Source organism: Pseudonaja textilis, chromosome 14 (assembly GCF_049901715.1).
Source record: "Pseudonaja textilis isolate UNSWEBS1 chromosome 14, rPseTex1.2, whole genome shotgun sequence".
Taxonomy (NCBI): domain Eukaryota; kingdom Metazoa; phylum Chordata; class Lepidosauria; order Squamata; family Elapidae; genus Pseudonaja; species Pseudonaja textilis.
In genome coordinates this window covers 11349705-11362123 of record NC_142003.1, presented here as the reverse complement: position 1 = coordinate 11362123, position 12419 = coordinate 11349705, and the positions used below count along the sequence as shown (strand labels likewise).

The 12419-nt window shown below is 37.4% G+C and overlaps 1 protein-coding gene across 10 annotated transcripts in view; it reads left to right on the top strand.

Annotated features, from left to right (window-relative positions):
* The window catches only part of RPUSD1 (RNA pseudouridine synthase domain containing 1), a 29004-nt gene extending 16585 nt beyond the window's left edge, over window positions 1-12419 (top strand). For 8 of the 10 annotated variants that reach the window (XM_026703991.2, XM_026703989.2, XM_026703990.2 and 5 more), the window contains exon 6: window positions 3236-9057. In XM_026703991.2, the coding sequence (XP_026559776.1) occupies window positions 3236-3633 (398 nt within the window). In that variant the 3' untranslated portion in view covers window positions 3634-9057. Of the gene's footprint in view, window positions 1-3235; window positions 9058-11247 lie in introns of those variants that run through there. The other 2 variants (XR_015739537.1, XM_087912551.1) reach the window with 2 other exon arrangements.

The window sequence follows — 12419 nt, the reverse complement described above, 5'->3', positions numbered from 1 at the left end:
AGATTTTTTGTGCTCTATTCCAGCTGCCTTTAATCTATTCTGGAATTTGCTGTTAACAAATTCCGTACCATTATCTGTCACCAAGGTTATCAGTTGCCGTTTAGTCTTTCTTTCTGCAAACTTTAACCAGTTGAAGAAATGTTGATATGTTTCAGTTTTGCTTTTCATTAAGTAGCAAAACCCATATCTAGAGTAATGGTCCATAATGCTCAGTATATATCGAGCACCCCCCATACTGGGTTTCTTTGGACCTATAATGTCTGCAAATACTACTTCTAAAGATTCTTTAGTTTTGAAACCATTTAGCCTATTTGCAGGCAATATTTTACTCTTATCTTCACAACAGACATTACAACGCAAATATTTATCACAGGGTTTTAACCTTATTCCTTCAGATAACTCTACTGTACGTTTTAGCATTTTAAAATTTACATGCCCCAAACGCCTATGCAATAAATGGATACATTCATTATGAGGCTTGATATTGTTAAATACAGTCTGTGCCTCCCCTTTCTTACTATCATGTAATACATATAATGCTCCATTTAAAGCTGCAGTTACCCTTTTGTTATCTTTTTCCAGTATGCACTTATTGTCCTTAAATGTAACTACATAACCTAGTTTATCTAATACTCTTACAGAAAGTAAGTTCATCTTTAACTGTGGTACATACAACATTTTTATATTCTGTTTTAAGCATGGACAGTATGCAATACCTTCACCCTTGGCCTTGAGGTGCCAGCCGTTCGCGAGTGATATATGCTGAGAGCTTGTAGACATTTTTATAAACTTTGTCTTATCTCTCGTGATGCAGTGGGATGCTCCACTGTCCACCACCCATATATCATTCTTCACATCACAGTTGCTGAACGTGGCTAGTTCAAAGGATTTCTTTGGCTTCTTTACATTCTGGCTTTTTCCTTTTCTGCAGAATCTTGCCAAATGTCCTCTGCCTCCACAATTAAAACACTTTTTAATTGTGTATGCCGTTGAAGATAACTTCTCTTCTTCCAGGTGCTTTACTTTACATAGCTGGTTTCTCTCAAGCTTTGAAGATAATTTCTCTTCTTTATTAGGCTTATCTTCTCTCAGCTGGTCACGTTCACACCTTCTTTTGGCTTCTTCTAATAGCCTGCCGGTTATCTCAGTTACTGATAAACTGTCTTTTGGCAACACCTCTAATGCAGTCACAAAATCATCATAGCTTCGATCCAATGAAGACAGTATGATGTATACTTGTTGCAACTCATTAAATATAAGCTCTTTTTCTTGTAACTCCTGAAAAATGCTTTTCATACAGTTTAAATGAGTTAACATGTCTCCATTCTACTCAAGATGTGTTCTAAACAGCTTCCGTGTAAGATTGATATGAGCTCCTACACTGTCTCGAACATAAATCTTCTTGAGATTCTCCCAGCAGTTTGCAGCATTTAACTCTCCACGAATATGAATCAGTTGCTGGTCTGAGAGAGTCAGTCCTATGATGCATAAGGCCTGCTCATTCTTTCGTTCATAGTCTTGTATCTTTTTGGCATCCTCGTCATCATTAGGATCTAAGTTAGATACATCTGGTGGGTTTGTTATTATGTCCCACAAACCTTCTCTTCGTAGAAGTAAACTACATTTCAGTGACCATGAAACATAGTTTGTTCCATCTAGTCTGGATATCATGGACAGACTTGGCAAATTTACTTGTGCCATTGCTCTTCAGATAAATAACTATTCAACAAACAGTTTGTACAGTAATGTGCAACTCACACCAACCTCTCACTGTTATATCCTGGTTAGTTAGACTGTGCTCACTGCTGGGCCCATAACCAATGTTAGTGTTTGGGGACAAACCCCCAAGCAGAGTGCACAGCAGCAGTCAGGCCAGGCAGCCAAATGAGAGAGAGGCTGGGCCCAAGAGTATACACACACTGGAGACAAAAACACTGTTTGTAGTTTTTAAATAGTTATTTAATTCACACAGAGATTAAGAAGTGTCATTCAGTCCATATGTCAATATCCAGTATATCCATCCAGTTACCTAGTCTATTAACAGTCAGTACAATGTTCTTATCTGCTTGTAAATCTTCTCCTTCCGATACCTTTCTCTTCAAGACAACGCTGAGTATGCACAGCTCACCAAGTAAACAGTCCTTTTGTTCAGTAGAAATGGTATCTAGCACAGTAGCCAACAAGCAGACGTCTCATACAGGAGTAAACAGCAGGGAGCAGAGAGCAGGAGACCAGCAGACCAGCGACACCAGAAACCAGTAACCAGGAATCAGGAACCAGGAAGTGTTACGTCTCTCTCACTGCCTTATTACTGCTGCTTGCAACCGCACCCTTAATTATCAAATTACATTGCAGTTTTTGTGCTTAAAGCTACAAACATTTAAACCTAGGTTTATATATTTATTCACCCAAATTAGTTGGTGTATGCATATACCCAACAACCTTGAAGGAATGTCAGATGAGAATAATTGTAAACAAGTCAGAGGGAAATATAAATATGATGACTATATAACAGATAAATGTAATTGAATAAGAGTAAAGAGAAATAATGAGAAATTTGTTAAAAGATATTTATGTGTCCATATGGGAATGTGGTAAATTAGAATTATGCGGTATAAAATAATGTTTTATCTGCCTTGTAAAGATTTACAATGGAAAGAGGTTTTATGTTTTTAATGTTTAATGATGTTTTGTTTGTCTTTAAAATTAATAAAATTTGTTTCAAAAAAAAGTGAACTAAATACCCCCTTCATTATAAAAAGAAGGAGGGTCTGTGGGGGGGGGGGCAAAGTATCAAGGTGAAAGTTTTGATTATGTGATGGTGCCTTCCATAAAATCTATTGGAGTTTAATGAAACATGCAGTGTAAATAAAATTAAACAGAAATGACTTTTCTGTTGTGGCGTTACTTTTGGGGATGTATTTGTCATACCACCGAATTCCCCCATGCTGGGAGAAAGTTGTTTTACCATTAGTGGCTTCTAGTATCATCCAGTCATTGCGTCATAATAACAGTAAGGAGGAGAGTTCTATATCATCCCAACAATGACTGAACAATTCCAGAAGACAGAGTTAAGTCACAGGTTGATAAATGGCCATAGAGAACTTCCTGTACTTATAACAAACATGCATGCTGTTGCACAAGGTCATCAGTAGAGTATTGGAAACAATCTTGCACAAACAGCTGAAGTTTCCCTGTTTAGAAACATGTTTTCCTTGTATGTCTTCTTTCTTAGGAAGAACCCATCAGCTCCGAGTCCATTGCAGTGCCATCGGGCACCCAATTGTTGGGGACTTTACCTATAGCTTTAAGAAGGACAGTGCTCCCTATCGGATGATGCTGCATGCGTATTATTTGTGCATTCCAACCAGCAAGGAGCTTATCGAAGTGAGTGCTCCAGACCCCTTTGTTCCCTCCTTCGACAGCAGTTGGGTCCCTCAGCATCTTATACACCGCTTGGATGAGCTGATCCAGGAGTTGAAAGACAAGGGCATTTGGGCAGGGGAGGAAGAAAAGCAGGAAGATCCATCTGCTGTCCTAAGTTGTGAGGTCACACCTGAAATGAAGACCCAAGAGATAGAGGAACAGCAAACCCACTGCAAGCAGTGGTTGTCTGAATGGGCGCCGGAATGAAATGGTTACTCCTTTGCAAGTGAAATGGAAGCCATCTCTCTTTACCCTGGGGCTTGTGAACGGCCTTGATCCCTGGACAAAGAAGGGCACATTTCTGCTTTAGTTGCAAAATTCCCCAGGAATGAGGAATACTGCAGCCCCAGATTGTAACTCTAAAAGTTATGTCTGCATTGCAATATTTTAGTTTTCTTGGCTCAGCAGTCAGGAGAGAGGACAGACAGGCAGGATTGGTGACTTTATTGGGTGTACAAAGGGACTGAATTGATGTGTAGGTAGTCCTTATCAAAATTGGTCACAATTGAGGCCAACATTTCTGTTGCTAAGCAAGATACTTATTAAGTGGATTTTGCTTCATGTTATGACCTTTCCTGCCACAGTTGTTAAGCAGATCACTGCAGTTGTTAAGTTAGTAATGGTTATTAGGTAAACCTTGGCTTTCCATTGACTTTGCTTGCCAGAAGGTCATCACGTGACCCCTGGGTCACTGCAACACATAAATACATGCCAGTTGCCAAGCACTCAAATTTTGATCATGTGATTGATTGCAGGAATGTGGGAATGATTTCAAAAAGAAAAGACAGAAAAATGAAGTTTGATGGCTTGGTTAAGTTAAATTCAAAAAACTACTTTATTGCTGTGCGGGAGATACTGGGTGTTGATGGAGGGCTAAGAAAACCTCTGTCTTGATAGAATAGAACAGAATTCTTTATTGTCCAAGTGTGATTGGACACACAAAGAATTTCTGTCCGATGCAGAAGCTCTCAGTGTACATATGTACAACAACAAAGTGATAGATCATAGATCATAAATCATAGTTACTAATCATAAGATACAGACAAGTGATAAATCATAAGATTCCAATAGGAGAAGATAGTAGGAAAGATGAGAAGATGTGAAAAGGTGAGAAATGAGAAAATGAAAAAGATGATAGTAGCAATAGAGGCTACTACATGAGTAAATTTCTGAGGCCTAAGACAGTGCTGTGGGAATTAAGTGTTCAGCAGAATGATGGCAAGGGGGAAAAACTCTTTGAGTCTAGGTTTTTTGGCATGGAATGCCCTATAGCGGCATTCTGAGGGGAGGAGTTGAAACAGATTATATCCAGGTTGTGAGGGGTCTGTAGATATTTTCTCAGCCCTCTTTCTGGTCCGTGCAGTAAGCAGGTCCTCAGTGGAAGGCAGGCTGGTTGTGGTTGGTTTTTTTCCTGCAGTTCTAACTATCCATTGACGTCTGTACCTGTCCTGTTTGGAAGCTGTGTCAAACGAGACAGTTATAGAGGTACAAATGGCAGACTGAATAATTCCTCTGCAAAACTAGATCAGCAGCTCCTGATAATCCTGCCCCCTTTTTATGTATGTGATATCTATGGAGTATGTAAAAAAAGGAGCGAGGCTTTGCATAGTTAGTTGCAGCTGCCAAATTCTAAATACAAACACCCTGCAGCACCCCTGAAGGATTTTTTTTTAAAACAAATTTTATTAGTTTTTAAAGACAAAACAAAACATAAAACATAAGAATATAAAACCTCTTTTCTGAATGTTATTTGTAAATTTTAACAAAGCAAATAATACATTATTTTATGCAGCATTGAGACATTTTCTTATTTCCTTATAAACACGTACATATCCTTTCAAATTTCTCATTATTTCTCCCTTTACTTTTATTCAATTATATTTCTTTTCTATATTTATCTATTTTATATGTTTTTACTCATTATACTTATATTTTCATCTGACTTGTTTTATTCTCTTCTATCTTTTATTCTCAATCATCCTCTTCTAACATTCCTCCAAGGTTTTATTAACTCAATCAAGCATAAACACACAAAAACACAAAACATAGAAACATAAAACTAAAACATCTTTTCTGAAAGTTGCTTAGTCCCGGGTTACAACTCTTTGTACAGACACAAATTCAAGTTCATATTCATTTTATATACCATTCCATATCTTATTACCATTTTCAATTTTCTATATATAGCTTCTCATCTCTTTTAAACTTTCTAGTTTTATTTTATTTATCTCATCTCAATTCAAATCATAATATTTATTATTCTTTGTCTGTTCTGTTTCCAGCTGTCCATTTATCTTCTTTAAATAAAACTTCTCTTGTACACTAATTGGAGTATGACGCCTTTATCTCTTTCCCCTACATTTATAATACTTAATATAATACATAGCTTACATTGGGATTCTGTTTGGTACATTCTAAAATTATACAATATTTTTTATTATCAATGCCAATACAAATCTAATCATTAATATTAGTATTCATTTATATCTTAAACACTTTACACGTTACTTTTCAGTTGAATATCATACTTTTATGGGAACACTTCTGTTTTCCATAATTATTTCCCCCCCACATCACATATTTTAAGTCATTATTTCATTAAAATGTTCTCCCTTCTCCTACTTCAAATCTCTCATTTATTTCATTGCCTTCTTTTTCTTCACAAAAAATTTCACTAAAGTTACACAATCTAATCATTAATATTGATAGTCATTCATATCTTAAATGCTTTCCATAGTTATTTCCCCCCCACATCACATATTTTAGATCATTATTTTGTTAAAATGTTCCCCCTTCTCCTACCTCAATTCTCTCATTTATTTCATTGCTTTCTTTTTCTTCACAAAAATTTCACTAAATTACACTAAATGTTTTACCACATTTTAAATTACATATTGTTTCTAATTTTCTAAGATTATTTCTAAATACAAATATAAAAACACAATCTTATGTACCTTTCCAGAACCCCTTTTTCAACAAAGTTTACCCATTATCTCTAAAAGAATTTTGTTTCTTTGCATCTTGCTCCCCACTATTGAGGCTTCTCATCCCTTCCTTTCTCCCTTGCTTATTCTTCTCCTTGCCCTTTTTACCCCCTTGTCTCTCCACCTCCCTTTTCTTCTTCTGCTTTCCTCCTTTCTGTTGTTTTCTAACATAGTATCCACTTTTCACCTTATTTTTCTCTTTTTTGGTTGTTTTTCCAAGTCTTAAAGTCCCCTTTTCCTTTTCCTCTTTCTCCTTTCCTTCCCCAAATAGTCACTTGTTCATCAAAAATGGCTTCTTCTTTATCCCAATCATCCTGTTGCGCAGTCAGCTTTTCATAGATACAAACTGCCATTTCTAAAAATTGAAAGAGAGTGCCAAGAGAGTCCTTACCTTCTTGTTCTTCTTTTTTGTATTTTTGGTATTCAAATTTCAACTCATCCACAAGTGATGCCAATGTAGAGAGAAAAAGTTTTTCCAAACAACCACCCAAGTGCTTTTAATCAAAGATAGTTCTCAGAAGTTCCAAAGTCACCAAACAATCCAAATAAGCTGTTTCTTTTAATACTTTCTCCTTTCTTCACTTTCTCTTTCTGGGGTTACTGTTTAGTCACAAAGTTTCATTTAAAATATATCTTTTAGAAGTCTTATTAATGTTTAATAACTCTTTAAAATTCTAGGCAGTCTTCTCCTTATTTTCAAATTCTGTTCCAATTTTTTTTTCCTCTCCCCACTCACAGCAAAATAGGTTTTTTTTTTTAAAAAAAGTTCAGAAATCCTTATCCCTTCAGCATTTAATTACCTCCAATGCGGGTTTTCCGATTTCTCTTATGGTTCCATCCACTGTTACATTAGGAAGGAGAGTGAAAAGAAAGAAAAAAAACTTTTCCTTTTAAAATTCCATTCGCCGCTTGTAACTCTCTCTGGAAACAAATTATCTTTTGCAAATTTCAAGTTCCAGGGTACTTTCTCTTACTTTATCCCGGTCAGCAAAAACCACTTTCACTTCTTTGCGACTCCTCCTGCACTTTCTTTTTCCGGCTGAGCTCTTCTATGTGGTGGCCATTTCTGACCGCCGCTCAGCTGCCTTTGGAAAAGGGGGTTTTGCTGGCTAGGGAAGAGAGGTGCGATGTCTCTCGACCCTGCCAGGTCCCCCCTGTCTTCGCCACCTTCTACGGAGGTGGCTTAGCCCCGAAGCCGGGTGGCTCAGGGCGCTCGGGCAGTGAGCGCAGGCAGAAACCGCATACAGTCGCGGATCCCTGCCTGCCCCGAAGCACTGCAAACCAGAAGAGCTCCCCTGAAGGATATTTTGATGGCCTTTTGATAGGTGTATGTGCAAAGCTGCCTGCCTGGCTTCCACTTTTTTTGTCCTCAAAGCACAAGTTTTGACTTTTAAACTATTTGCTTACCAATTTAAATCAAACTCATGGTTTTAACTTATAGGGCTGTTTGGGAGAAAACCATCCTATATTCTATCAATGGCATTTTAAGGTCTGTTCCAGAATATTGTAGTAAATAATATATTTTTAGGATGTCTGAATTAGTCTCAGAGTATTTTTTTTAAAAAAATGTTTGTGGTGCATTTTCTAAATGCATAAAATTCAAATGGATTTAAGTTACTTGCATACCAAACAGATGTGACATGATATTCCCCCATCTTCCATTTTGTTAGGCTTATGATTTTTTGATCCTGATTGTTGCCTGATGGAGAAATGACTTTTATTTATTTTTATCAATGACAGGGCTGCATCCCAGTTTCCCTTAACCAAAGGAGAAAATGCTTACTTCTTGTGGGAGGTTTTGAAAATGTGCCTTTTGATTGATTCCAGGGATTGTATGAAGAGCTTCCACATAGAATGGAGGTTTTATCTCCTTGGTTTTACACTTATCTTTCCTGCCCACGGCATACCGTTGATCTTGTGAAACTGCTTAAATCTTTGGCAATATTTTAAAACTTTAGTAACCAAGTGTAATGTATGTTATTTATATTCAAAGTTTAAGTAGAATTTTGTACAAATATACCTGGTGAGGTATAGATTATTCTGTGCATAACTCCTCCCCTCAGCTTTCCCAGTGTTCTAATTTCAGTCTTTGAAATTGGTGCATTAAACAGTTCTTCTCACTAGAGGATGCTCACACTGCAAATTGTCTTGTTTGTGGCTGCAGGCCCTAAATCCACACGGTTGGCAGTAAACCACAGTTAAATAATATGCATTTTTAAAAAGTGGGTGTAGAATTTTGAAGATATGGCTTGCACAAAATGGCAAGATAGGTAAGCGAAATTCTAATCCTGACCCTCACTCTTGTGCCTGGCTGTCTTTGTGGCACACATACTGAAGGAAATCAGTATGGAATCTGAATCGGAGAAGAACGGACCTCACATTAAAAGATGTGTTTCAATCTTTAAGCTGTGAAATCACATGACATAAAATCACTCATTTTCAGGCTTTATGCAATTGACTGGAGTCTGTGTGTAATGATGCGTCTTAAAAGACTGCTTAGAAACCTTTTTTAAAAAAATCAAACAGTTAAGCTTGTTGCTTTTAATTGTTTAATTGATTTTTTTTTAAAAAAAGGTTACATGCAGTCTTTCAGGATATAGCCTGACAAGACAATTCACATTGCAATAAATGAAAGCAGTTTCATTTTTTTATTTCTATTTTTATTATTTCATTTATTAAATTTCAGTGCTGCCCATTTCGCTGTCCAAAGCAACTGTTTATAAACTTTTTAAATTTTAAACTGCAATTAATAAAAATACAACAAAAATACATTGAGCCAATTAAAAATTGGCTCATTCATCAAGCAAATTAAATCAACTACTTTTATGCAAGCTTTGATGTATTTAAGTGTGCTACGTTTCTTTGTTAACTTCTAACCAAAGTTCTCTAAGTGGCTTGTAAAATATACTACAAAGTAAAAATATAAAACCAAATAGCATGTAAAACTGGCAGTAGTACAAATTACTAAGATGTTGTATGGATTTATTTATTTGTTCATTTACAATATTTAATATTTTTAATTTACTGTCCATTGCATTTTTTCTTCCTTCCCTTGAGGAAAGCTCTAATACATTAATTCAGTTCTTATACTAACAGATTCATAGGGTAGGTGGTGTGGTGGCCCAAGGTCTTCAAAATAACTGAATAGATGAAACTATTTTACTGGATGTAGGCTTCTGTATGATGGCAGATGAGATTCTGCCGAAACGTTGCTACAACTTTAAAAGCACAACTACAATGACGTGGGAAAATACCCGAACAAAGCTGAATGCCATACATGTAAGTACCCGCGAAAATGTAAGAATATATATATATATATATATATATATATATATGGATCTTTGGTTGTTCGGGTTTTCTCCCGCGTAAGATTCAAAGTGTCTAGGCAACGTTTCGATGAAGTCTCATTCATCATCATCAGGCCTCTGTCTTTGGCTCTTGCTTTTCAGAGTGATGTGAGATTGCAGCTGCTTCCTCCTTTTAACTGCCAGTGGGGTGGGACTTGATTGGGTGGGGGCTTGGCTGTGTTCTGATTGGGTGGAGGTGTGTTCTCATTGGTAGGGGTTTGGCTGTGTTCTGATTGGTTGGGGGTTAGCTGTGTTCTGATTGGTTGGAGCGTGTTCTGTTCAGGTGGGGGCTTGGTTGTGCTCAGGTTAGTCTTAGTTGCTGGGGGATTTGAGCTGGTGAGTTGTGATCTTGCTGTTTGGCTTGAGTTCGTGGTCGTGCTGCATCTTCATAGTGGGTGTCGGTTTGCTTCATGTATGGCTCGGAGGGGTTTGAAGTGGGTAGTGATGCAGCTGCAGTGCAGCTTCTGGTCCATGGTCGTGTCTCATCTTCTGAGTGGGTGTGAGTCTGTTTTCTACATGGAAGTGTGGTGGTGGCATCTTGTGTGGCTCTCATGGGTGTGGGTCTGGTGTCCTTCTTCATGTTAGGTACTCGTCTGTTCATGAGGGCGGGTTTCCAAATGGCTGGAAGGCGGGAGGTGTCATCTCGTTTGTTCATGCTGTGTGGGCGTTTTTCTATCTCTATGGCTTCTCTGATTATTCTGCTGTTGAAGTGTTCGGTTTTGGCGATGGTTCTGGTATTTTTAAAATCAATTTCATGTCCTGTGGCTTTGAGGTGTTGGACCAGGGAAGAGGTTGTTTCTTCTTTTTTGATTGAGTTCTTATGTTCTTCAATGCGTGCACTTATTCTTCTGTTAGTTTGTCCAATGTATGTGGTAGGGCAGGCAGTGCAGGGGATTTCGTATACTCCTTGGTTTTCTAATTCGATTTTGTCTTTGGGGTTTCTTAAGATGGTGGATATTTTTCTGTTTGTGCAGAATGCTGTTTTGATGTTGTGTTTTTGGAGGATCTTGCTAATTTTGTCTGTAGTGCCTTTTATATATGATTTTTTTACTTCACTTGATTTAAACTTTGTACAAGAAAGGCCTAATGATTGTCTACCTTCCCAGTTCTAGACTTATAGATAATCTAATTAATAGATTACAAATAGGCGACATGTTTTTTGTTCTATAGGTATTCCACTGTATTATTAAAAAATCATTTGTTTTCCTCATAGAGAGCCTGAGAATTTTTTAAAACTTCACACATTTAAATCTTGCCATTTTTAAAAGAATAACTCCTGTGGTTGTAATATATGAAGCTTCTGTTCCAAAAAGGTATTACAAAAATATTTCTCTTAATCTGTCTCCTGAAATGAAGCAAGGAGCAATTATTTTACCCATAAGTGTACTGTCAGGAACAGTACATCAGGACTAGAGACTTAAACAGGCAGTTTATAAAATAACATTAAAATAACTCATAACAAAAGGGAAAATCTATCTTTTTCTCCCCAGGAAACAAGGAAAACGGTAGCTGTTATGAGGCGCTCTCACATTTTGCAGGTGGACCATAGGATCCTCCGAATGTAAAAGGGAAAAAACAATGGGTGTCTGCAAGTGTGTTTGTGCAGAGTGTCATGATGCCTGTACGAAAGGGGTAGAGTGGAGCTGGCCTCAGACCACTCTACCTTTTAACTGAAGTGGGAAGGTCTTCTTGCATGTTCCTTAATAGTTTATCATTTACTTCAGTTTGAATTTTTATTCTTTTTATGACCCTGTAATCTCTTGATTCGGGGTGGAGTCGGATGACTGAATGGAGCCGAGCGTTTACTGACTGGATGCCCTTCCTGATGCCTACATGGAGTTTGCAGCAGATATTTTCTCTTTGCGCCCTGATAGAGAAACATCTCTCGCTGCCTAGGATTGAACTTTCACTCACCTCTAGGTCACCATGCCACTCTTACTTCAGTTTGAAATTATTGTGTGAAACTAATAAGGAACGCCTGATGTAATGCTAGCATGGGAAATTGCTAAGTGTTTTCTTGGCTAAACACTGTGGGATAAGAGATGCTGCTTTTGTGACATTGCTTGCTCCCACCCGCCATCCCCCAGCAATCTGAGTGCTGTTTTCAACCTTTGCACCTTGTAGACCAAGCAAGAAAATAATTAAGTAATTAAATTCCTGGAACTCAGGAAAAATTTCCTGACAGCAATTAATGGAACAGCTTGCCTCCTGGAGTTGTGGATGCTCCCTCACTGAAGATGTTCATGGAATGATTGGACAACCGTTTGACCTGGATGCCTTAGGCAGGGGCTGGAGTAGAAGACCTCTGAGGTTCCTTTCAGCCCCGTGATCCTCCCCTCCCCTCCTGCTCGCTGAACTTTTTGATAAACTTTTGTTTGGAATTGACCAGAAATATAAATCTAATTCCTTAATGGGATGTTTTATCAATGAGAGATCTATTTTGGGATGGCTTGTGAATTTAGCTGTGTTACGTTAGTTCCCACTGCATATTATCACCCAAAGTTTCTAAATTTGCACTATTAACTGGGATTATGAAATAATTTCTTTGTATATTTGAAAACATGATGTAAGGTGATGTTTTGTGCGTTTATGACTTTCATAAGATTTTGGAATATTTATTGTTTCAGATTTATTAAAATAAATAATGATATGTACAACTTTA